Source organism: Zychaea mexicana, assembly GCF_025766255.1.
Source record: "Zychaea mexicana strain RSA 1403 chromosome Unknown BDB00scaffold_3, whole genome shotgun sequence".
In the NCBI taxonomy this organism is placed as follows: domain Eukaryota; kingdom Fungi; phylum Mucoromycota; class Mucoromycetes; order Mucorales; family Lichtheimiaceae; genus Zychaea; species Zychaea mexicana.
Genome location: NW_026516666.1, coordinates 823,309 through 848,677, shown reverse-complemented (window position 1 = coordinate 848,677; position 25,369 = coordinate 823,309). Strand labels below are relative to the sequence as shown.

At 41.7% G+C, this 25,369-nt stretch overlaps 9 protein-coding genes across 9 annotated transcripts; 7 read left to right on the top strand and 2 right to left on the bottom strand.

Annotated features, from left to right (window-relative positions):
* Positions 1 to 716: 716 nt before the first annotated feature.
* On the bottom strand, positions 717 to 2,571 carry BDB00DRAFT_798102 (chaperonin 10-like protein). The gene is made up of 5 exons (XM_053121587.1): positions 2,196 to 2,571; positions 1,991 to 2,068; positions 1,843 to 1,894; positions 1,730 to 1,754; positions 717 to 1,656 (listed from the first exon to the last, which is right to left on the bottom strand). The coding sequence occupies exons 1-5, from the start codon at positions 2,239 to 2,241 to the stop codon at positions 799 to 801; spliced, it is 1,059 nt and encodes a 352-aa protein (XP_052985317.1). The 5' UTR covers positions 2,242 to 2,571; the 3' UTR covers positions 717 to 798.
* Positions 2,572 to 4,461: 1,890 nt separating this feature from the next.
* BDB00DRAFT_798100 (cytochrome P450) lies at positions 4,462 to 7,225 on the top strand. The gene is made up of 9 exons (XM_053121586.1): positions 4,462 to 4,644; positions 4,721 to 4,830; positions 4,920 to 5,068; positions 5,141 to 5,196; positions 5,283 to 5,561; positions 5,653 to 5,736; positions 5,829 to 6,257; positions 6,345 to 6,484; positions 6,590 to 7,225. Exons 1-9 carry the CDS (start codon positions 4,504 to 4,506, stop codon positions 6,783 to 6,785), a joined length of 1,584 nt encoding a protein of 527 aa, XP_052985316.1. The 5' UTR covers positions 4,462 to 4,503; the 3' UTR covers positions 6,786 to 7,225.
* Positions 7,226 to 7,908: 683 nt separating this feature from the next.
* BDB00DRAFT_798090 (cytochrome P450) lies at positions 7,909 to 10,461 on the top strand. The gene is made up of 9 exons (XM_053121585.1): positions 7,909 to 8,073; positions 8,181 to 8,290; positions 8,434 to 8,582; positions 8,682 to 8,737; positions 8,836 to 9,114; positions 9,201 to 9,284; positions 9,370 to 9,798; positions 9,872 to 10,014; positions 10,118 to 10,461. Exons 1-9 carry the CDS (start codon positions 7,948 to 7,950, stop codon positions 10,311 to 10,313), a joined length of 1,572 nt encoding a protein of 523 aa, XP_052985315.1. The 5' UTR covers positions 7,909 to 7,947; the 3' UTR covers positions 10,314 to 10,461.
* Positions 10,462 to 11,204: 743 nt separating this feature from the next.
* BDB00DRAFT_881086 (uncharacterized protein) lies at positions 11,205 to 12,407 on the top strand (the record flags this gene model as incomplete). Its single annotated transcript, XM_053128052.1, has 6 exons — positions 11,205 to 11,413; positions 11,522 to 11,668; positions 11,736 to 11,789; positions 11,877 to 12,010; positions 12,116 to 12,198; positions 12,282 to 12,407. 6 exons carry the CDS (start codon positions 11,205 to 11,207, stop codon positions 12,405 to 12,407), a joined length of 753 nt encoding a protein of 250 aa, XP_052985314.1.
* A 404-nt stretch (positions 12,408 to 12,811) lies between these two features.
* On the top strand, positions 12,812 to 13,963 carry BDB00DRAFT_754134 (uncharacterized protein; the record flags this gene model as incomplete). Its single annotated transcript, XM_053118737.1, has 4 exons — positions 12,812 to 13,138; positions 13,254 to 13,359; positions 13,439 to 13,569; positions 13,670 to 13,963. The coding sequence occupies 4 exons, from the start codon at positions 12,812 to 12,814 to the stop codon at positions 13,961 to 13,963; spliced, it is 858 nt and encodes a 285-aa protein (XP_052985313.1).
* Positions 13,964 to 14,298: 335 nt separating this feature from the next.
* On the top strand, positions 14,299 to 15,952 carry BDB00DRAFT_332243 (uncharacterized protein). Its single transcript, XM_053116973.1, has 6 exons — positions 14,299 to 14,568; positions 14,657 to 14,834; positions 14,930 to 15,031; positions 15,149 to 15,254; positions 15,326 to 15,438; positions 15,501 to 15,952. Exons 1-6 carry the CDS (start codon positions 14,480 to 14,482, stop codon positions 15,738 to 15,740), a joined length of 828 nt encoding a protein of 275 aa, XP_052985312.1. The 5' UTR covers positions 14,299 to 14,479; the 3' UTR covers positions 15,741 to 15,952.
* Positions 15,953 to 18,564: 2,612 nt separating this feature from the next.
* On the bottom strand, positions 18,565 to 20,639 carry BDB00DRAFT_924828 (uncharacterized protein). Its single transcript, XM_053128789.1, has 6 exons — positions 19,934 to 20,639; positions 19,741 to 19,816; positions 19,565 to 19,644; positions 19,160 to 19,459; positions 19,062 to 19,093; positions 18,565 to 18,988 (listed from the first exon to the last, which is right to left on the bottom strand). The coding sequence occupies exons 1-6, from the start codon at positions 20,560 to 20,562 to the stop codon at positions 18,912 to 18,914; spliced, it is 1,194 nt and encodes a 397-aa protein (XP_052985311.1). The 5' UTR covers positions 20,563 to 20,639; the 3' UTR covers positions 18,565 to 18,911.
* Positions 20,640 to 21,234: 595 nt separating this feature from the next.
* BDB00DRAFT_867119 (uncharacterized protein) lies at positions 21,235 to 22,018 on the top strand (the record flags this gene model as incomplete). Its single annotated transcript, XM_053126305.1, has 5 exons — positions 21,235 to 21,291; positions 21,374 to 21,418; positions 21,504 to 21,607; positions 21,707 to 21,782; positions 21,869 to 22,018. 5 exons carry the CDS (start codon positions 21,235 to 21,237, stop codon positions 22,016 to 22,018), a joined length of 432 nt encoding a protein of 143 aa, XP_052985310.1.
* A 187-nt stretch (positions 22,019 to 22,205) lies between these two features.
* Positions 22,206 to 23,077, top strand: BDB00DRAFT_867118 (uncharacterized protein; the record flags this gene model as incomplete). The annotated part of the gene is made up of 4 exons (XM_053126304.1): positions 22,206 to 22,464; positions 22,602 to 22,660; positions 22,755 to 22,967; positions 23,042 to 23,077. 4 exons carry the CDS (start codon positions 22,206 to 22,208, stop codon positions 23,075 to 23,077), a joined length of 567 nt encoding a protein of 188 aa, XP_052985309.1.
* Positions 23,078 to 25,369: the final 2,292 nt, after the last annotated feature.

The following is a 25,369-nucleotide window of genomic DNA, read 5'->3' as shown; positions in this document are numbered from 1 at the left end:
GTTGTATTCGGTATTGGTGTGGCTCAGACGGTCAATTTCGCGCAGTGTGGCGAGCAGTGGTGTCCAGATTTTGAGCCATTTACCCTGGGAGAACCTGCGTTGCGATTTAGGGAGATTTTTCAATAAGGTGAATCTTGTGTGAGGGCGCTAGAGGATGGCTGTGGCCTTGAGAGATTCCAGTACCTCGCTCAGATCGTGTAGCTTGGCACCCACTTCGCGAAGTAGGTAAGAGAGTAACCAGTGCATTCGCCGTTTTATCAGTCGATGACGGTTGCGAGATGAGGCCGTATGACAAAGGGTTGGGTTGATTATCCGTTTGTTCCGAGGGCATCGAATAGACGTTTTGCCAGATGTTGTATCGATCTAAGTGGTATGTGATCTTAATGTCGGGGAAGGCTAGCACTGAAGCCTTACTGTATTGTCTGGTGTATTGGCGGAACAGCATGTGGAGCGAAAAGGCTTGGTCCAGTGCACCACTTTGATGTCTAAACTCTCCTCATGCGGTATCCAAGGCTGGCATTGCAACTAAGAGTTTGGGAAGCAGACACCGCTTTAAGTAGTTTCCGTAGCACAATGGTCAGGTATATTAGTTTATAGCTGTCCACATTGTGCACACAGGTGCATATCATATTGGACACACATTCGCTAAAAAAGTACACCTCCTTCCCATATTGATCAAAATATCTAAAATATTAAAGTATCAGGTTTAATTTATTGTAGCTTCAGCAGCGATGTAGTATCGAATTGTAATGCAGGAATGTGAGGGTTAATAATATACAATGATGAGATGTAATCTATTTAGTTCGAGGAGGTGTTGTCCAGGATGATGCGGTATCTAGCCTTGCCATCACGCATGGCTTGTACAGCAGCAGGTGCTTCCTTCATAGGGTAGCTGTTGAGCCAGGGCTTGACGCCAGTGTCAGCAGCAAACTGAAGCATGTCTTCAATGTCGTTAGGCGAACCAATGAAGGAGCCAATGAGGTTGATTTGACGGAAAGCGAGAAGAACAGCAGGGATACCGCTCAGGGGTTCTTCGGGCAAGGCAACCATGATAAAGTGGCTGTTGTGCTTCATGAGAGAAAAGTGAAGGGCCCAGTCAAAGTTGGTACCGAAGCTGGTGCAGATGATATGGGTGAAGGTGCCGGCGTGTTTCTTCATGGCATCAACGTCACTGGAGACAACATAGTCATCACAGCCAAGGGCAGCAGCATCTTTACGCTTGCGGTCCGAGCTCGACAAGGCAACACATTCAGCACCCATGGCCTTGGCCCACTGGACAGCAAAGTGACCCAAGCCACCAATACCAATGACACCGACCTTATCGCCCTTCTTGACATTAGCACGCTTCAAAGGAGCGTAGGTGGTCACACCAGCACAGAAGAAAGTAGCGGCGATTTCGTTGGTCATGTTGTCGGGGACCTTGAATGAAAAGCGCTGGTGGCCTCTCCACTTTGTAGCATAACCACCAAAAGTCTTGTCACCGTTCTGCCAACGATCGTTGTAAGTCAAAATGGCTCGGCGTTCGCAAAGGTTCTCAGAACCAGACTTGCAGTTGTCGCATTCCAAGCAAGAGCCACATTGAGCGCCGACACCAGCACGATCACCGACCTTCAAGTTCTTGACGTTCTTACCAACGTGGGTCACAACACCGACAATCTAGATAAATAATTTGAGGAGTTAAAATTCCTTCTCCATGGTGTCCATTGTCCAGAGACAGCTATATACTTACTTCGTGGCCAACAACGCAAGGGTATCTGTAAGATAAAATCGATAAAATGACGTTTTTCATAAGTGACATGTGTAGAATAACGAGGTTTAAAGACGCAATTTTATCGAACTTACTCTGTGGGCCCCCAGCCGGAATCAAGGGTGTGAATGTCACTACCGCAAATACCTGTTCAAGCAACGTATTGAAAAGCAAAGAGGAAAGAAAATTAGAAACATTATCATAATGCAAGCTGGTTTATATGCTTGGTATACGATAACGTACCACAGTGGGTGACATCCATCTGAACATCGTCATCTTCAAACTGCTTCAACTGGAATTCACGCCATTCAAGGGGTTGACCTAAAATTATTATTATATAAATAGGAGAGGAACGTCAGAATAATCTGTTTTTTTTTCTCTGTTGGAAGAGTATATGCAGTAGCCATTGCTAGCCACGTGCACGTATGTAGGAGATGTGCTGTCGTACCTTTGTCAGAAGCAGCCCATCCGTGGAAAGAGTTATCGGTGCACATGGTGATTATTCAAAAGAGCTGGATTAAAAAAAAGGTCGAATGAGTAGAGAACGTCCCTACCGTACTCGACGTCCCTCTCTTTTTATACTCAACGCTTGTCCTTGTTAGCTGGCTAATTTTTTTGAAGCGCGAAGAACAACATTTAAGAAGGTGAGGGCTATCGGCCAATGAATTGAAGCAGAAGAGAAGGTCGGCCTGGTAAATGTTGACAACTGGGTTTTCTTCTCGGGTTTCTGAACTGACGGGTGTGTGTGTTTCGCACCCCCTTATTGATGTTCCGTTTTGCTATCAGCTCACGGCTATTCGGCCGTTTGCCGAGCCAAAGTAAACTACGTGGTGGATTAGTAATAAGCAAACTTCGTGGTGGATTAGTAATTAAACTTGGCTCACCTCTCGGCGTTAAGCATGCATTAATTTCTACTGCTAATGAGCTGAGGCTTTTTGATTCAAAAAAAAAGCCGTTTGGGACATAAAATTTTGGATATACCTTGTTCCGTAGAATACGATTCCAATGTCCTGGAAGTGATTACTGCAACAATATATATACAGCATGTCACTGCTCAGACTTGAGCTTACTGCTTCTCCTCGACGACGTGCAGGAGGGCTGACTAACTCACAGTGTATCAAGCGTCTTTTGTAATCTTCCAGGGGCTTCGCTTTTTTGACGGACTTTTTATATAATGGAACGGGTCCAACGGCAGTTCTCAACTTCGGAATACCAAAAGATTTATTATGTGTCTATGAAGCAGGAAGAAGCATCATATGCACTATAATAAGAGTCATATCAAATACTGCCTGACAGGGGTTAAAGAACAGTAGTAAGCAGCCAAATTCCTGCTAAATCGCATTGAAAACATAAAATTGTCTTTCAAGAGAAATACAAACGACTTATAAATTGATAATAAGTATCGATGCAACAGCTAAGGAAGATTCAGCATTTGGATGTTTTTTTCATAAAACCGCAAAGAGATTTTTTGTTTGATCGACGGGAGCACAAGGTTTGACAGCTGTATTGTTTAATATGAATTTTGACGTGCGTGGGAATTGGCTCAGATCGAACGCTTGCTGTCCGTAGCACCATCAGCGCCACGGTTGATCACCACTCCGACTCTCATACGTTGTGCTCGTATGCCAGGTTCACAGCACCAAAACATTGACCATTTTTATGTTTCGATGTCATCTGTATCCTGGCCAGGCATAGCCAGAAAAGGACAGCTGTATAAAAAGCGTCCTTTAGAACATATACTTGATCCGTGTATATTGATACATCCATAAGGTATCCGTTGAAAAAAAAGCAATATTCTTAGAAAACGAAAAGAAGAGTATGGGGTGAAAAGCATGTCGTCCACTTTATAAGGATCTGGTGGTATATAGGACACCTTGCGTGTAGTTTTAATCTTATCGTAAGTGTAATCGTAAGATCATTTTATCCCAGGCCGGAGAGAAGTTGCACTTCCAGCTGCCTCTGATCTTCTAGATACACCGCCGTTTCATTGTGTGCTACTGTATCTAGCCAACCAACCATCCTTGGTATGGAAAATATATGTAGCCGCGGCGGACATATTTTTTTTGTGGAGTTAAGAAGCCGAAAGTTTAGGCGCACCAACCCCAGCAAAATTTGTGTTGTGATTGCTACATCATACCAATGCTGCCTTTTGAGTGGAAACCACTCTAACGATTTTGGCCTTTTTCCGCGATGGAGTCAGTCGTTTATTCGCCCATCCATCATAAGTGCGTTATTATTATTACGGTCCACCAAATACACGGTCCAGACAACAAACAATTATAGATCTTATCATCATCATCATCATCATCACCATCCGATAAATTGGCTGTAATGATATATATATATAATCTACATCAGCTGCATCGTCACCAGAAGCATGAGACATTAAATAAAGTTTGCCAATGGAAAAAATCATCTTTTCGATTGTCTCGCTTTTCTAGAATGTAAAAATGGAAGAAGGACGAGGCAGAAATTGCTCTTATTAGGTGATGGGACGTATGAGTCATTTTTTTCCTAGTTCACATCCAAAATCAAGAAGAGAGTTATACGTTGATAGAATTAACGTAGCCTATATGTGCAGATTTCATAGCAACGGAAGGTCCGCGCCTCGTGTTGCCCCATTCTGTAATCGTCTTTTTAGCTGTTTTGGAATTTCCGCTTAATATAAAAGAAACCGCTGTCGAAGATCTTTTTCTTCCTTTCTCTTGTTGACCCCCCCCCCTACTCTAAACAAATATTTATTTTTCTTGGCAAGAATGGATTTCGAAACGTTATCGCAAAAGCTAGAGTCATCAGCACATCACGTCGTCGATCGCGTCCTATCAGCAAACCGTCAAGACGTCGAAAAAGTCGGCAAAATAGCAGCAATCACCTTGGCGACCTATGTAGTGTCTTCGGTAAGTATATGCATATGCGACATTCTTTCTGTAGTCATGTACTAATACAGACATTTTCAAACGTAAAACTATACAGAAAATCTATGATGCCTTTGTAGGCCCTCTCAGTGGCATTCCTGGTCCTTTCCAGTTCAAGTTTTATAGCGCGCGATGGTCGAGACAGATTGAAGATCCGCCAGGAGCAGCGTAAGTATATCCAAAGAAACTACAACAGATGCATGACCGGGAGCAATAAGAATGGGTTTACGAATTGTATCGATGGGCTGTAAAAATAGATACACAAAATATCAGGCGTGGCAAACAAAGTACGGTGAAGTTGTTCGCTTGGGACCGAATACAATTGGAGTTGCAGACAAGCAGATGTTGCGACAGATTTTGTTTAAAGATGATATTCCAAAGGGTCCTGCGTATAAGAGATTACAGCGTATGTCATGGCAACCTATTTAATTATCCCCATTGTTATCTGCGTTTTTAACATAAAATGGTAATGACATAGGTCAAGGAGGTGGTACTCTGTTCAGTACTGTAGACAAGATCTTCCATAAGCAGCGTGTACGTAGTTGTGCTTTGGACAAGATATATAACACAAAATTTGAACGTTCTTCTGACTTCCCCATGGTATGGATTCAATTCAATAGAGACGTGTCATTTCTCCAGCATTCTCGGTGAAATATCTCAACTCTCTCGAACCTTATATGCTTAAAACGACCGAATCTTTCATCGGCCGCATTGACAAAGATATTGCGAATACGAACCGTGGCGATGGCTTTGGTCAGGTGGATGTCTGGATTTTGCTTCAATACCTCGCATTGGATATCATTGGTGAAACTGCCTTTGGCCAAACATTCCATATGCTTGATGGCAACGACCATATCGTACCCGCTACAATTACCCGTAACATGGAGACTGCTAACTATGTAACATATCGATGCCATTATTGTTCAGGATAGGCGCGAGTAATGAAAGATGTTTTCGTTCTAATTTATACATGTGAACGCATTATTATAGCTTGTCACCCATCCACTTTCAGGTGCAATCAAGACCTTGTTTTCTTTCAGTGACATTATGCAACAAAACGACAAGTTGAAGCAGGTAAAAATTAGGGAATGCTGTTTAACAGTTTATGACAACACTACCTTATATGAAAACAAAAATCACTTATTTTACTGTTTTGTACATTGAAGTTTATGAAGAAAATCATTGTGGAAAGACTTGAAGGCGGTGAAAAGGCGCGCCGTGACGATATCCTTCAAATTTTGATCGACACACAGCATGCCCACGACACCGAGGATCGCTTGACAGCCGATGCAATTGCCCAAGAAACCGTATTGTTCTTAATTGCCGGTTCTGAAACGACCAGCAACACCACTGGATTTGCAATGATTGAATTGATGAAGCATCCTCAAGCGTTGGCAACTTTGCGTGAAGAGATTGATAGCGTCCAGATGGAGGACGGTCAGAAATTGTTCAAGCACGAGCAGTTGAAGCATCTTCCTTATTTGAATGCAGTCATTAACGAAAGTATGCGAAAGGATTCAATTGCTGTCAACGGTCTTGAGAGAACGACGGATCGTGATATGATTTTGGGTGGTCGTCTCATGGTTCCCAAGGGTGTACGTATTGTACTGCTATTATCATACTGCATGTAACCCACAATTGATATATTTCAACTAATTTTCTTTTCTTACCATACTATGCAGACTGTCATCCATTGTAATCTATATCACGCACACATGAACCCCAAGTACTGGCCAGAACCGAACGAGTTTAAGCCAGAACGGTGGTTAGAAGGCAGTGATATTCCTGCTGATCAAGAAGCATTCTTCCCCTTTAGCATTGGGTAAAGTATCGTTTTTCCTTGTTAGTTACTTAACATATTATGTGGGCTAAAAAGTTAAAGAGAATGAGCGGGTCACTTATAAAACATATCACGATCCAAATTTAGTTCAAGAAACTGTATTGGCAAGGCGTTCGCTCAACAAGAAATGCGTCTTTCCATTGCCAACCTAATTAGACTATACGATTTTGAAGCAATCCCATCGGAAATGAAACGCTCGGATGATCGAAGATCTTTCATTACGTACTCTGTAACGAGCAACAGCTTCAATGTCTATATGAAGCGTAGAGCAACCACCGCATAGATTACTCTATTACCTGTTTCGTTCCTACTACCCGCTCCCTCAGAATAGAAAATATGTTTCCATCACCAACTATGTATATCATCAAGTTCGTATGAATTTTAGGAACTCTCTATCATAAAAGTTAGAAAATTTAGATCTTCCATCTCTATTGCTTTATTACGTTGTTGTTCTATTCATATTCTGGTGGACGATCACAACTAACCGTAGATACTACTTCTATATAAAAAGAATACACATCAACTAAAAATACTACTCCACGTCGTGGTCGTAATGCGATGATGTTGTTGCACGAGTGTCAAAGGGGTAGCTAATTGACGATATCGGAATTCAGTCCGCGTCTGGTGATTAAATGATCATCTTGAGTCCCAATTTACTTTCTATTGTTAAGAGCGGCATCTGTAAAATACTTTACGACCATGTTATCTTAAGCAGAGATGAACCTTTCTGGTCATGCATGTTTTAACATTGAGTGCATTGCCTAGCATCTTACAGATTTCTTTGACGATAAAACAGATACTTGAAATAATATTATCTTTGGCAGCTACCTGATCAGCACAATGTCTCTTTTTATAGATATATAACTTGGCCCTATCTTTCAAAAAAACAGTAGTTAATGATATCAAACACGTGTGCGATGTGGTGTTTGGATGCACGTTTTGGCAGGCCGTAAACTTTGTTTATCAGACTGGGCATAGCATTACATCCGCTTATGCAGCCATCCGAAAGTTTTACCGAGCCAATATTATTTTCCCGCTGTCTTTCAGCAGTAGAGGATTAGCGCATGAGCGGATCAAATTCATTTATAGAGTTTTCCAAACTTAGGGGAACATGCCTTATCCCCTTGCAAGTTGAATTTACGTAAAAATGTGTTGCTTTTTTGATTATTTGTACGCAGCCAGGTCATTGACATTATTTATGCACGTAAAAGGACTTTAAAAGAGAGTGGTTTCATATAGTGCAGAATTGACGTAAAGTATATGGTAGCACGAGTCGCGTACGCTTCGGGAAGTCTGAACCCTTGTCACACTACGCCTAACCACACTATCGACCCAATGTGGATATAATTTATCCGCATTTGTATATAAGCAGCTCAGAAATTGTTTTTTGGTCTGGAACTGTCATCCCCGCTTCTTCTGCACTGTTGTTCTATTTAACCATCACTATGGATATTACATCATTGACCAATCATTTGTTCGAGAAAATCACTTCTGTATCAGTCGACCGATGCAATCTTGAAAAGATTGGTAAAGTTGCTGTTATCACCTGGGCAACTTATCTCGTTTCTTCAGCAAGTATATCCAATTCCCTCTTTGCTCCTTATATGATTGCTTTTTGAAGAAACAATGACTTACACGATGCTGCTCCCGTTTTTTCGCTGTTGGATATAAAATGTAGAAATTATATGATGCTTTTGTTGGCCCTTTGAGTGGTATTCCCGGACCATTGGGTCTCAAGTTTTATGAAATGCGATATGCACCCGGGGTTGAAAGTCCACCTGGCACTTCGTAAGTATGGCCGTTATTGTTGACAGTGGCATTATTGTTGACGATGGCAAGGAATGGATGAGAAGGTGCACAGGATTCATGCAAAGAAAGGATATGGGAAAGTACACAAGAAAACTCACACGTGAGCTCCCAATAAATGACAGGTGGGAAAAGCTTAAGAAATGGCGCAACCAATATGGCGATGTTGTACGTCTCGGACCCAATCGTATTGGCATTTCAGATAAGCGTATGCTTCGACAAATTTTGCTCAAGGACGATTTGCCCAAGGGGCCCATGTACACAAGACTTCAGCGTATGTATTCATTCTATTTCTTTCCCATTGGTTAAGACGTGAGAGTAAATATTGTTAACAATTTTCTAAAATCGTCTTCACTATGTTGTATATATATAGGTCGCAGTCCTCCCACTTTGTTCAATACCCGCGAAAAAGCATTTCACAAGCAGCGTGTAAGTGCCTTTACTGTCCTTCATCCTTAGTACTCAACAGAAAAATTTAAACCTATAAACTTGGTAAAACTAATATCTAAACGATACACCTACTATAGAGACGTGTCATTTCGCCAGCTTTCTCAGTAAAATACCTCAACTCGCTAGAGACATACATGCGTGGCACCACTCAAGCGTTTATTGAACGCATTGACCGTGACATCGAGCAAACACAGAATGATAAAGGATATGGTCAAGTGGATATTTGGATCCTGCTTCAGTATTTGGCATTAGATATCATTGGTGAAACCGCATTCGGAAAAACCTTCCACATGTTGGAGGGCAATGATCACATTGTGCCACGTACAATCAGCTCGAACATGGAGAAATCTTCTTATGTAATGTATTTGCGTCTAATACTAGTGAGAGAAATTCTACATCGGTAATGCTAAGTGGTAGTGTGGTTATGTACTTGGTTCTATAGATTGTGACCCATCCCATATTAGGTGTGTTATTGATGATGCTCCCCTTCAGCGGTATACTGAAAGCAAACGACGAGTTGAAGGCAGTAAGTGTTGCCTTAACATTTTTGCGAGCTGTATAAGCTTCCCAATTATTATCCACTTACACATGTATGTAATGATCTTCTTTAGTTCATGAAAAAAATTATCATGGAACGACTGCTAGGTGGTGAAGAAGCCCGCCGTGATGATATTCTCCAAATTTTGATCGACACACAACACGCAAACGATACCGAAGACCGTCTGACTGCCGATACTATTGCCCAGGAAACTGTTTTATTCCTGGTGGCCGGTTCAGAAACGACCAGCAACACCACTGGATTTGCAATGATTGAATTGATGAAGAATCCACAAGCATTTGCCAAATTGCAGGCGGAGATTGACGCTGTTGAGTTCGAGGAGGATCAAAAGCTGTTTCATAGCGAGCAATTAAAACATTTGCCCTATTTGAACGCTGTGATTAACGAAACACTACGACTGGATTCTATTGCTGTGGGCGGTGCTGAACGCATAGCTGACCGTGATGTTGTCTTGGATGGCCGTGTATTTGTTCCCAAAGGCGTAAGTACCACTTCTCGCTCTAAAACCATTGAAGTTTTTACTTATTAGATACTCTCTATCACTATAATTACAGGTTATTTTGCATGCGAACATTTATCACGCACAAGTCGATGAAAAGTATTGGCCTGAGCCCGAAAAATGGATTCCTGAACGTTGGATTGAAAACTCAGGATATCCCGCAGCCGACCAAGAAGCATTTTTCCCCTTCAGTGTCGGGTAAGCGTATTCTTATTATCTTAAAAGAAGGAAGAATAGAAGAAAAGGATATACTATCTTCTTTTAGTCGAAGAATAAGAGTGTTAATGAGTACCCTAAATAGTTCGAGAAACTGCATTGGAAAAACTTTTGCCCAACAAGAAATGCGCTTGTCTATTGCCAACTTGGTGAAACTATATGACATTGTGGCCATTCCGGAAGAGGTCGCATCAGCTGAAGAGCGACGCGCATTTATTACCTTGGCTGTCAAGAGCAATAGCTACAAGGTCATGATGAAACGTAGAACAACGACCGCTTAGAAAACCACATCAATCTATAATAATATTTCCCATCCTTTGTGTGTACATACAGTATTACGATTATAGATACAATACGACATCCATATAGACGCGAGAAGTTGACAACAACTATTTCCGACAAAATGCCATGCATACCATAATAAAAAATATAATAATGATTAAAACAAACCAAGATTCTGATTCCAAAAGCGAGGTACTGCTCAGACTTCATGGCGTGGACATACTAGGTACCCAGCATATAGGGAGAGCACCATATACAGCTATGTAACAGGAAAATAAAGTAGATTTTAAGTTGGCAGAGTAAACCCAAGTCGATAATTATGGCTGCAGGTACAAAAATTACTCTTAAATGAAGTTATGCCAAACATCTAAAGTAACAGATTTTGCTGCGGGAGTCTCGAATATGCTCATAACAGTATTAGTTGGTAGTTTTAACAACGTAAATATAGCATATTTTTTAAAGTGAATTGTGGAAGTTAGTTTGGCATGGTTATTGATAGTGTCATATATTCTTTACTCTTAAACTAAGAATTAGTGCTCGTAATAGTGTTTACGTTTAGCCTGTTATTGCATCTGAGGCTGTTTGGTGTCTCGTCTCCATCGAAAGCATATTTGACTATCTTTTTTGTTGCAACTGCAACGGATATGTATACCTGTCTAATCTCCTATAGAACGAAAATGAGCGCCAGACATTGGGCCGCTATTGGTTACATACCTTAGCAGTGGTATCTCGCGCTCGTGTTTCCTTGTATATACCAGCATTAATTTTACGCTCCTCTTGTCTAACCTTTCCCGCCGCGATCTCAAGTTTTTCTTTCTAGGTTCCTTCCATTCCTCATTCTCTCTCTTTTCCCTGTTTATAAGTGGACGCATTTGATCTCCTTTTCAAAAATGTCGACCTCACGGGAACAATCGGAAGGACACAGAACGCTACTCGAGATTGAATCACGGTTCAACGCGAAACCGCACGGTGTCGTTATTGCCATCCAGGGCCTACAGATCCAAGCTTTAGCCATGTTTACAGATTTATTCAATCAATTTCCTTATCCTGTCGTTATTAATGCTGCCATTTTAAAACTTGCTGATTGGTTTCGAGCAAGGTAATAACACTTGCGCCTCTCATTCTCTTTACTGTCTACTCTGTTTTCTTTAAAGTAAAGTCGCACTCACGCACGCGCTACAAAACTTATTAACTTGCTGTTCTCCAGCAACAACGTGATCAAGTTTTATATATACAAAGTGTTCAAGCTAGCCGATCAGCATTTGATCAAGGTGTTCACTATAGAGGAGGCTATGCGACGTGTCTTGACTGTTTTAAACAGTAACGATCCAGTTTCTCGATCACTTGCTTTACGGTAAGAGAATAGGAGGGAGGGTTTTTTTTTTGGTCTGGATGACAGTTTTTAAAGCTCACATGACTAGGGTATTGGGTTGCATGTCAGTTATTATTGCAGACAAGGTCGACGTTCAACATGCGTAAGTCATATCAGCAATAATGACACTGAAATGTTAACCTGGGAATAGTATTACTGACTTGGTGCAATTACAACATAAAATTTACAGTGTTTTACAACGTTTGGAAGAAACATCAGATCGAGCAGAAGCTGAAGCAGCTATTTGGGCTGCCGATAGATTCTGTGCACAATCAGCCCAGTTTTCGCCAACTGTGTTTTCCACTATTGAAACAAAGCTTAGAGGTAATATATATATGCAAATGGAGGAACATTGATCAACAACAGTACGCGCTGGTAAGGGCTGGGGGCGATTCTCAATAATACTGATATGCATTAATTTTCTTCTAGATTTAGAAACCAACATCAATATCAAGCTTCGCCTTGTGCAATTGTTTCGGCATATGCATCACAATATCGCAGTAGCACGACAGGTAATTTTTATGAATAAGAATGAGGGATGGGTTTCCAAAAGGGTCTAATATCAGTCATCATGTACGTGGATACGCGATTACAGGCAAAAAGTGTATGCGTCAATCTGGTAGAACATAAGGAAACGGACCAGCGGTTAGTAATGGTGGCCTTACGGACGCTCAGTTTGTTGCTAAGTCAAGCTTTACTAGATCGAAAGGAGCAGGTATGAAAGAAAAAGCTGATGATCGCAGGAGTTACATATATACGTATAGCTCATTATGAGTCTATTAGCTGGATCGCTTGCTCATTTTCGCCTCTGATGATACCCGAAAAGCAGTCTGTCTCAGCGCTCTTGACGATCTTGCTTTACTTGCAAAGAACGACCTATCAATTGATACATCTCATATTTACGTAAGTCGTAACCCGAAAAAAGTGGCAGAAGAATTGTTTATCGATTCACAGCAATGACGATAGTAAAATGGATCTTAAAATTTGTTTTTCTTTTTCCTCAACCCGTACTAGCGACTACTTGCCTTGCTAAATCGAGAAACAAACAGCACCACACTGATGGAACGTCGCTATACATGCGGACAGACACTTTTACGATCATACCGTCAGCTGGTCTGGTCTATAATGCACGAAACGTGGCGCTCTGGAAGTGGAGAAGAATTTGTACGTGCCATGAATATTTGCGAAGAACGGCTGCTCCAAGCGCTGGACGCCGGACACTACTCACTAGCTATCGCATGTGCGCGTTTTCTCACCGTTATTCTTGAGCTGGCACTTGAACATCAAGATAATACAACAAATGCACTGCGGTCACCATCGTCGTCGTCACTACGGCTACTCGTACATCGATCCTTTGAAAGTAACAAAGTGTCTAGCGAAGCAGTTTCCGATCTCCAAGTCATTGCTTCGCGACTCAGCAAACGGATTGAAGAATCACATTTGGGTCAACTCGTCGCCAAAGGAAGGTTTGACAGTTTAAGTTTAAAGCAGGTAAAATAAAGTAAAAAAATAAAATGTCAATGTAGGTGCACACTTATAAGATTTTCTTTTCTTTTACTGTAATTAGGCACGGTACATTCTCAGGTTACAAGCGCGTTTATTACTGCTATTGGATGATGAAGCCTGTACAACATCTTTTAGTAATAATTTTGAGCGCATGGTGACAAGTCAAAGTACGAATACTTTTAAACAAAGGAGAAAGATATTGTCCAAATCGTCTAACAACAGTTAATCTATTGGGTTTATTTATAGGTGATGCTGCTGTACAACTCTTCAACCCATATCTTTTGGAGATTTCAAGTGGTTGTCGTGATACATCGGATTGGTTTCCAAGCACAGCTTTACAGGCGCTTGGGGCTAGCATCGATCGACCCAGGCTTTATGTAAGAACTTGAAACCGCTTGTTTTAGCAAAAGCAAGAAGAAGGGATAGTATAGTGGACCCCTTTGTTAATCGATCATATCTCCGTGTTCTTGTATACAGGTCAGTATTGTAGAGCTACTATTGCGCACACCAGGCATTCATTTTAGCGAACGCCATGAGTTGTCTGAAAGAATCATCAACTACCTGGAAGATTTCGGGGCTTGGGATCAAGGAAAGCAAACATACACTAATAATGGCTGGTACTTGTACATTATTGCGTCTGAAGCCGGCTGCAACGGATGGCACGAAATCATGTATCATGTCTTAGAAAGTCTTGGTAAAATGGTATGTAAAGACGAAACGTACGAATGTGTATATGGATTTGAGGTACTGAAAAATTTCTTCCTCGTGTAGGTCCGATCTGAAGCAAGCAGGTGCTGGCTCACAGCTGTTTCACTATTGGGATTAGCAGAAACCACTCGGGATGAAAATCAGCAAAGCTATCTGAACAGCTTGACATATCTTCAGGTACTGTTTCGAGAAAGAGATTCAAGTGATCGAGAATAGTGCTTAGAAGAAATATACATTAGGCATTTCAATCACTTGCTGGTGCTCGACGATTCCAAATATGGTATATACAGCTTCGCATGGAAATGATTTCAACAACACAACGAATGAGCAAGCTATTATCCTTTTTTTTACAAAATCATGCAACGCCTACCAAACAACTTGCCAAGAATGTAAGAATTTGTTTCTTTTCTGGAATATCACTGGGATTGAAGAAATCTAAAGGAAAGCAAAGAAATGGGATTGTTTCATAGAAGAACTGATATTCATTTTTTGTGCTATCATTTATAGCTGCAACAATGCGGTCTTCATTTCCGAGAGTTAGCATCTCGGTACGATTTCGTCGCTCAATCTTTTCTTGGCATGGATAATACGACGCTGTGTGATCTGGAGGCATATAAGATTTGCGCTCTTGTTTATGAACATGCGATCCGCACATATATTAAATCTAGGTAAATCTCTGCTTTGATACGCACATTATACACGAAGAAAACTAATATCTAAAGAAACATAATTATACGCATTTTAAAACAACAACAGTGAATCATTTTTCTGTGTCGACCCTGCATTAATACCCTTACTCAATATTGCAAATGAGCGAATGCACGTCGACTCGATTTCTGCACCTTCCTCACTTCAAGACATCTGCCTTGAATTTATCCAAACAGTGATCAGCTGGGAAGACCTTGATAGGCGTGAGGACGTTAAGTATTATTCGGTAATATACTATAGCTGATGGGAAGCAAAGAGTAAAACTATATTTCGCGACTATGAACTCAACAAGGAATCTGGTCTTCTTTGGATTATTCGTAGCTTTGTGCACAAGAAATCCAATCATTTACAGCCCGTATGCTGGAGCAACCGTTAAAATTGCCAAGATACTTTTTCGGAAGACAGAAACCTGTTAATGTCCAGGTAGCTACCAATTATATACGTCTATCATGATCTAGGAAGAAATGTATTCTCACTAGAATTCTCTTCGCCACCTAACATCTTGCTAATGTGCGTCTCTCTATTCTTCCTATGAAACAGCTCACCGTCGATCCTGTGTTAAGCGAAAAACAAGCCATTGTACTTCAAGTAGGGCAGGACTTGGCCATAAACTTTGAAGGATTCGTAAATCTCTCCGGCAAAGAAGGTATAATTTCAAATAAAGACATATCGATATATAGGAAATTGTATTGACCAGATATATGTATTGTCATATAGACTCGATTGTAAAGGCTGCCATTGTATGCTCAGTAACTGGGGAACAAACAAAGCACTTTAGTGACAAACTAGGAAACGAGAAAAACCTGTCAGATCCGCATTTAAACGCAGAGGTAACAAAGCTATAGCATCTACTCAAGATTGTAAGGAAAACTCACACATACACCCTTTTTAGACGAATTTACTACTACCATCTACCACATACTATGCCAACATCGTCAATTCATACTTTACGTGTAACGGTCTGCTTCATATACCGAAACATATGTTTGAAGCACCCTTTTCCTTAACCGGATCCACAAGCACCGCCCCACCCCATCGAGAAGCATGGCTCAACATCTTTGTCAAGCTGATTGATTGTAATTATAAAGTCTGGGCAACTGGACCGCATATAACAGGAAAAATCGCTTGGTAGTAATAATCATTGACATTATTCATCATAAGCATTTCTCAAAAATAAAGTTACACGTACATGTTTCCACTATGCACCAGACCGAACCTCCAAACAGGACATATACAAAGTGCAAATGTTCATAATCAACTGCAAGAAGCAATGCAAAAGTATTGTACAGTGGCTTCCCACTAATTTCATATTCGTTAACTTTCACCCCTCAATAATTTCCAAAAACATTAGGGAATGGTAAAAATAACTTGGTAAAATATTCAGATTATATGTAAATTAGACGTATTTAAACGAAAATAAATAGTAGTTCTTAAGATATCATATGTAAAAAAAAAATTGAAAAAGCTGCAAGATATAAAAAGAGATGTTTGTGTGTTACGTTATCCTTATAGGGACAACTTCTTTAAATTTGTTAAGTCGTGTAACACCAAGATGTATCTGGAAAAAGAACTGTTCGCACGCGTTTGAGGTTATGAGGGCAACAAGAGCAAGAATTGTGACGGATCAAAGAATATATGTTATTGATCATGCTGTATACAACAGATGGGTTGTAAATCTCCAAGGAGTCGTTCGTTTTGGAGCAGGTTAGAATAGTGGGACACGCAGAGATGTAGATATATGTATATCACACGATCAATCAGTTCTTTTGAAAGAGCACATACTATAGCAGCGCGATATGAAGGGTATTTCATTAATCCCGCTAACTTTCACACAACTTAATATCACAAAGCAAAAGAAAAATCTGAAAGTGTCACTATGAAATTAAGTGGGCCCACTGTAGAATGATCAGGGAAAACTGCTTCTCACATTGAAAACTTTCTATTTTACTTTAACATGCTAAATTCTTATTGCTGCATCCTTTACTGGTATACCGTTTGCGCTTAAATAAAAAGAACAAGTATTATATCGGAGCGAACTGCATGGCCAGATTTAGGACGAGATACGCCTGTTGAGTGATGAGACTTGGCTTACCGCTCCATCATCGTTATTATCATCATCAACAGTAACAGCAACAGCAGTAGTAATACCCTATGAAGCGCTATCGACGGAGAGTAAAGGAAACGACGAGCATCTATTGCGGACAGCTTAGATAAAAAAAAAGGAGAAAAGGCGCTTCGGCCCCAGTGATGTGAATAGTCTCGATACTGCAGACATAGTACAGAAGCTCTGCCAGTACTTGTAAGTCTGTTTTATGGTTATCCTTACAGGAGAACGCTCCGTATGTACCGATAAATCTATTACCAAATATATATTTCAAATATTTGCAGTGATAAGTAGAGCGGTACCCATAACCGCATGGATTTCACTCGCAATGACTTGCTTCCGCAAAAATTTGGGAGAACCGTCAAAAGGCTTGCTAAGATTCACACTTTGCCAACCCAACTGGTAACCAAAGGATGAGAAAGAGCGCTTTTTCTAAATATTGTTCATGCAGATACTTTTATCGCAGGGGAATCGCTTTGGAAAACGCTCTCTTATTTGGTGTTGGGTACCGCAACATAGTCAAACTGTGTAAGTTCAAACTCGTATACAGAATTTATAAAGAGGTATCATATCCTATTGACGTATCAGTACTTTATGAAGCAGTGTTTTGGTCTGGCAAAGCGGCCGCCTACGTTAAAAAGCACACACAACGAAGGGCTGGTACCCAATCCGATGTACACGCCGACGTCCTTGATGCAGTCCTTTTGTATATAATCGCTATCAAATCAAAAGGGAGATAAATATGCATTCCCATTAGTCGAATCATAAATATACTGATCTTACTCATGTATTCAATTAATTTGACGTGATGTCACGCCGCAGCCATACAGTTTTTGAAGCAGAAGCAGAAGAAGACTTCCGATGATGCGAAGGATGTCAAGATGCATTTATCTATGTTGAACGTAAAGATGGATACGGCAGTGTTGCTTTCTAAGCCAAACATATATCATATCAATCAAGTAAATGCGAGACATACCGCATATAGCAGAGGCGAGGGGTGCAACTTACTTCAAGCTTGCAGTAGAAATGGAAATAATGCTTGATGCAACGACTCAAAGCAGTGTTCCACATCCGGTCCTTATTCAAGCATCTGCCGTACTGACCAAGAGCTGTTAAAAGGCCCTCAATCGATGTTCACCAAGGTCGAAACGCATGAAGTGTAACGTATCAAAGAAGAATCAGAAAAACCGACGAGACAAAACGCGCGCTACTATAGTTTAAATCTGGCATTGTATTATCTACTTGACTGCTCGTTTTGGGAGATGCTGTGGCATATATATGTCATTGGGTATCGTCTTCTTCGACCATATATGTACAGTGGTTTCGTTGTGCTTTGCTTAAAATCACTGATTCATCGATGATCAAGAGGACTATGAACGTTATATGCAACACGCGCTTGTTGTCTGCTCAAACAACTGAAGCTAAGTACTACTACTACTACTACTACTACTACTACTATGACAGCTCATGTTTCTTAGTCAGAAACGTCTAATGGAGTCCTGCGCTTGTTGTTTTTCCACCAGCATTCGCATCTAGCGTCTCCAGGATTTTTTTTTGCTTACAGGAAATCCCTTACATCTTTCAAATTATCTTGCGTTTCTTGCTATGATCCTTTACTTTCAATCCCTCTCAATTTTGTAAATCGAGATATAGGATCGAAGCGTCACGGTGTACGGGATGGTGGCAAGAAAAGGATCGGACAATAATATATACCACAAGGTGATTTCCTTTCTACAGGATATATGGCTCGACCACTTTGGAGCGTTGAATGCATCCATCATGTTTAAAGGTCTTTTGCTTAGTAGTTGCAGTTATACTGTTTCCATCCTTTATGCTTTTACATCATCATCATCATCATCATCATCATCATCATCATCATCATCGATACGTCTCGTAATAATCCACTCCTTCCACCGTGTTTTTTTAAATGATCCAACCCACAAAGGTTTCTTCAAACAGGATAGGGTGTTGGTGTTGGTGTTTCTTTTTGCTTTTATAGGCACAATGGTGTTCTAACACAAAAATGACAATTTTTTTGGATTGTCATTATTGTTGGTCGCATTGTATAAAAGTGCTCGTCAAGTTGACGTTCTTTTTCCTTTTGGTTTTTTTTGGGGGGGGGTGGGGAAAGCGATCGGAAGAAGTAATACTCGGTATCAGTAGTAGTAGAATAGTAAAGAACAACGCATAGGGGGATGCTTAGCGACGATACATGTCGAACGAGCCGCGTCGGTAGCTTCGTGGTTCCATGGGCGAAGTAGTAGTAATAGTAGCTGCTGATTTTGATAGAGTTACATTAGAGACACGAAATTCGTAAAAGTAATAATAGACCATATATTGAATGCTTACAATAACCAGCACGTGGTGGAGGTGGCGGTGATCTATTTTGAAAAAAGAGTTAAAAACGGATTCCTAACAATTCAAATATAATTACACAGGATACCTACCGACTACGCAAAGCAGATGGTGAAGACATTCGTGATTGCTGTCGTGGTAGACGCGGTGGTGACGCGTCGTATCCACGATGATATCGAGGAGGAGGAGGAGGAGGAGGCTGGCTATAATGGTGATATCCTCCACTACTACTGCTACCGCTGCCGCCTCGATGGTGATGACGATGTTCGTCTTTTTTCGATAATCCAATATCCCAATCCAACTTTAGCCTTCGTCCTTCCACACTGAACCCGTTAAACTTGTCATATGCGTCTTGGGCATCACGACGCTCCTCAAACTCTACGAATGCGAATCTTTTTTTTTTTTGGTACAATGGCATAATAGTAAAGTGTTAGAAAAAAGGGGCTACGCATACAAGCAACATCTTATAAGTATATATGATCATCTTTTTTCTTTACCCTTTGTTCTTATTGGTAACGGAATCGATGGGAACCGTCACTTTTGCAAGTCTGCCGTAACGATCAAACATGTTTGCGACCTTTCAAGTTAAAGAAAAAAATGGATGAGAAACCATGGGTTATTTGAATAAATTGACGCGTCTAATCATGTGTCACGGTAGTATCTGATGACTTACATTCCATTCGCCAAAGGCGTATGGCAAGTTGCCCACAAATAAAGTGGTCGATGTATTGCGATCTTGTGCGGTGCCTCTGGATAACAAAAACGAGATTCACGTCACATATCAATGTTAGACCTTCTAAGCCATTACACGCGTATCTCTCTCTCTATATATGTGTGTTTGTAGAGTGAAAACGTTTTTTTTTTACCGATCCACATTGTGTCTTTGATGATGATGGTGTCGTGGCGAAGATCGAGAATGATATCGACGTTGACTATAATACCCTCCACGATCTTCATATCTGTCATGGCGATGATTGCTTCTACTACTACTTTCTCGATCATAATAGCGATCAGCGTAACGCGACGAATGTGGATGAGGAGGAGGAGGAGGCGGTGCATAACGTTCGCGACTCAAAGGCGAGTGGTAACCAGGGGAATGTTGCCGTGATCTTGGTGGCGGTGAACGTGATCGCGATCGTCGACGATAGTGATAATCGCGACGCTGATAGTATCGGTCATCGTTGTTACTGTTATGACGCCGTTCTTCGGGTCGTGATGATGACGATGGTGGTGGTGGTGTTGAACGAGAACCTCGGTGTGAAGGTGGTGATACCGAACGATAACGCGATGAAGAACGCGGTGGTGGAGGTGGGTATCGATCGTATTCAGTTGTCAGGGGTGGATACGACGATGACGACGTTGTCTGTGGTGGCGGCACTGGTGGTGGTGGTGGTGGTGGTGGTGATTGCTCTTTGTTAGAGTTATACGCCACATGTGCTGCGTCACTGCTAGAACGAGCAAGAGGCGGTGGTGTTGTCACCGAATGCTGGTCCATTGAATAAAACGAGAGAAATGTCGCGCAAGAACAAAAGGGGCAGCGGGGAGGGAGGGTTGTGGAATGGGTAAAACGACAGTTCTTGTCGCGGAACTCAAGCCACCATCACTCTTTATTTTTGTTTGTTTGCTTGTTTGATGCGATCAAATCAACAACTCTCTTTTTCTTGATCTCTTTATCTTTCCCTGATATACACATACGTCCCATTCTACGAAACCCTTACATTATGCATGACAGAGTATCTTTGACGGCTACTTTCTTATGTGGGGTTTGCGTCACGGTTCCGATAAATATGTTATATGAAAAATTGATCATGTGCCTGAGGTGGTCTTTGCAGGAATGGCCGTGCAAAAAGGAGCGTGATTTTCAGATTAAAGCAGTGACCGACAGCTGCCAAGATAGAACAGCCATCACACATAAAAGTGATGGCTGTTGGGTAGTTTGAACACGAGCACGTTAAAAAACGTAATATGATCCTGCTGCAACTACTTTGCTGTTTTTCTTTTCAACAGAGAAAAGGGTCTGGGACAACTCCGCGTTCTGTCTTTTTACGCTATTGTATGTGGCCCCCGTGAACGATACTTTACGCGCAGTTGTGTAGCATTCTCCAACATCTGCCATTCCTACTTATCTTACTAATGAGAAAGTTAAAAGCGTTATTATTGTCGCACAATGTGGGTGCTTATACTGATCTACTGGGTCCACTTTCGAATGAAGGAATCACTACCGGTAAGACAAGATTAAAAGTTTAAAACATGACGCGTGCCGCTTATACCTGTTGTGTGTTCGCTTAGACATAGCGTTGTTGAAGGTGGATATCAAATCACTAAGTCGGAAGACAGGCGTTGCGTGTCAGGTAAGCCTTTTTTTTTTTCCAATGGGGTGGATTTTTAGGTTTAGGGCGATGAACGTGATGATAGTAACACGATTGGATGGAAAAGGTGCTTCGAGCACTGCAACAAACCATTATTGGCATGACGGCCGCATCCGAAACGGACTTGGAGTGGCAGAACACATGCACTCGATTTTCGACTGGATATGCAGCGTAAGTCTACAATGATGACGGCTACTGCTGTTAGGAGAAGCAAGGGGAGAGACGCATCGTGATCCCAATAAAACTAAAGAAGAATGATGAATGCCAAAGGCTGGACTCTGCATTGTATGGAGGATTTGAGTTTGGCCAAATTATTGAAATATACGGGTGCACTGAGAAATCACAGGTAAATGATTTCCAAAAAGTGATACATGATGTATATGTCTTTACATATTTACAAACGAACAAGCACATGTTTTTTCTATGCTTTAGTTTGTCTTACAAACCATGGCATCGTTTCTTCAAGAGCATCCGGATGCAGTAGTCCACCACATTGACACTTTGGGCACCTTTCAACCTCGGCGGATCGGGGATCAAAGCCAACAGGCAAGTTGTTATATAGACATGCAAGGTGTATTGTGAAGAAACGTACATTGCATTTATCTAGATGGGTTGTTGTGGTGATGGATTGTGTAAAAGTAGACGGTTTTTACGAGTTGCCTGTGCATTGGGTGTAATATGAACAGCCCGTGCTGCAACCCGCTGACTGTGGGGGTGCTTGTGCACACCACGACACTTTCGAAACAAATGACAACGGGTTTATTAGATAATGGCACGGATCCATTGTTACGAAGCATTTACTGCAAGCGAGCTGCATCGACTCCTTGAACAGATCAGTGCGTTACACACTGTCAATAATAGAACGACGACGGATCAAGAACCCTCTCTTTCTTCTTACTCGGCATCGTTGATCGTGATCAATGGACTTGCCAATTTGATATCCCCAAGTGACTGGGATTATCATCATCATTATCGTGGTAGCAGCAGCAGCAGCAGCACTACTGCTTGCTCTACTAGGTCTTCAAAAGGTAAAAGTCATTCATTATATATTATATGGTAGTAGTAGTAGTAGTAACAACAAAGGTTACAAAATCGATTTGCGCGTGTGTGATGGGTGCTTGTGTAATGTGGCTAAAACGTGAGATTATAAATAAATATTGTTTAGTGTCGGACATGTTGAACGCCATGGCATCTGTACGAAAATTGATGTCGTTATCTATTTTGGTAATAACAAATGCAGATCTCATTATTAGTTTATGCAAAACAGCTCTTCTTTCCCCTTCTTCTTACTCCTTCTTGCCCACCCCTCCCCCAAAAGATACTTCGTACAGCACAAACATCAGATGAATGGACGAGTGGTGGTGGTGGTGATACTGGTAACAATGCAACAGGAGCAGTACTAGTGTGGGACAGCTGTGTCGATCTGCGGGTACACTTGCAACAAACCCCGCCGCTGCCGCCGTCATCGTTGTCGTCCTCCAACGTGAAAAATTACCATTATCAATGTGATATCGTCAAGGCTAGAGTTCCGGTATGATGATGACAGTTTTTCAGAAAACAGTTCACGCACGCTCAAATAATTCTTTTACACCATGAATATTGTAGGTTGCAGATACCCGAGCCTTTCTTACGGAATTGTAATAAAAACAAGGGCTTCTCTCTCTCTCTCTGTGTATGTGTCCTCCTTTTTTGAATTTTGTGTCCTCCGTTCTCCTCCGGTTTAACGGAGGCGAAAGACGCGGGCGGGCAAGGGTTTTTGTTTAGAACAGGTTCAAGTAAGTTGTTTTCACTCGATATGTAGCAATTTCGACACAATTTTTCTTTTTAGTCGTTACTAAGAAAAACAACAAGACGAACAAGCTTGAAAAAGCCACTTTTACACGTGGTTCATGAACTCTCTAGAGAAGTGTTGTTGTTGCTGAGGCGTTTGAAATGTTATTATCAAGTAAAAAGTAAATTAGCAAAAGAATGTGCCAGCTGGTCATGATAGGAAAAGGGATTAACGGCGGAGAGAATGGGATTAAAAGCACGTTTCTTTATGCTGGCAATGAGAGACAAAAGTGTTGCACATTTGTGTGTGTGTGTTATATGTAAGACGGGGGCGCAAGAAGAAGAAGAAGAAGATGGTACTTGTACCTGTTAGTCAAGAGTGGATACAGACCTTACGATCATTGGAGAGAGAGAGAGAGGGAAAGAAAGAGAGAGAGAGAGAGTTAGAGGGCTGGTTAATAGATGGTTATTGATGTGATATAAAGATGAATGATCTGTGTGCTGCATTGGCTTATTACCCAGAAGAGTATGTTACGCGTGGTGCACAGAGCAAAAGAGCGACAATAAAGAAAGCAGGAAGGTTTGATTACGTCGTAGTACATGGGCCAGTGGGCTTTGGTTGGGGGTGTGTGTGTGTGTGTGTGGAGGGAGGGAGGAAGGGCATCGTATAAACATACACACTTGCACACTAAGAGCAGAAGAGAAGAAAGAGTACACCCATCCAATTATGCGATGGGCGTAGCGAGTTGCTGTAGTGCGCAGCGTGTGCAGCCGAGCGAAGGTGACACCGCAGCCAGGGTGCGTGTGTACGTGCCTAAAAATATGCTGATTGACAGCTTCAGAAAATGACAGTCTACAGCAGTCGTCTAACAGTATTACTAGCACATACGTAGAGCAGGTATTCAGCAACTCCTGAAGGGCAGCAGCAGTAACTCTCTGATGATGATGATGCGTGAGGGTATTGACAGTTAGTATCATTAGCTAGTATTCAGTAGATGGAATAAGAGCGTCTCCAAGCAGCAGACAGTAAGTAGCACATTACATGAGCTGTGAGTATTATTTTATATTATTAACACTATCGTTTTTACTTTATTTTACTTTTGCCACCACGCGTACACATGTACACCACGAGATGATAGGCACAAGCATCGTTGCCAGATATGGTCGCTTGCACCCAGAACACAACATCAAGTCTTTTTTACAACTCCCCCACCCCCACCCCCCACCACCACTACCACAAAACTCTCGAACTCCACCCACCTGCTGCTGTGATGATTACACTAAAAATCTTTCCGGAGCCATGTAAACATTTTACGACCATTAAGCCAGTGCTTCTCGGTGACAATGGCTTAGAGACAAGGCTGATTTATTGGTGGTGACGAAGGGTGTCGATGAGGGGGGAAGCTTGGGCGCCCAGGGTGGGGGAGGTGGGGGCTGTTGGACCGGGAGAGAGAGAGAGAGCAGAAGCAGAAGCAGAAGCAGAAGCAGCAAGCAAGCAAGCAAGCAAGCAAGCAAGCAAGCAACAGGAGAGGAGGCCAGAAGGAGTTGTGGTGCACGCCAAGTGGATTGGGGAGAATTCGCGAGTTCCTTTATTGAGAATACACTCCGACGGATGATTCACTCTTTGTGGGAAATAACAATAATAGTTTCTATTGTTCTTCTCACTCACTAGACTTTCACTCCTTTCACCCCTCTTTTCCTCGCTCTCTCTCTCTCTCTTTTTTTGTGATATTGCGGCAAGCGCACAGGTTAGACCACCACCATCATCAGCGTCTCTGCATTGCCCCCCAACTACTTTCTCTCTTTTCACTTCCACAACCAACCCCACCCCCCCCCTTTGCTTCCTGGCCCCTCGTTTTTCCCTTTTCGCTAAATAGCCATCCCCTTGTTCACTCTCTCTCTCTTGCTTCTTCTTTCTCTCCAATATACTCGCTTTGTATAATTCTTTCTTTCTTTCTTTCTTTCTTTCTTTCTCGGGTTTTCGCTTCTTCTTCTTCTTCTCCCTTGCTCCTTGTACTCTCTCTCTCTCTCTCTCTCTCTCTACCCTCCCCTTTAGCTCGTCTTTCTTCCTACATTAGTAGCCCGGTTTCTCTTCAACCTTTCTGACCTTGTTGGCTTCTTCTTCTACTTCTTGATTGCTTGCTTGTTGTGATTCCTTCTCTC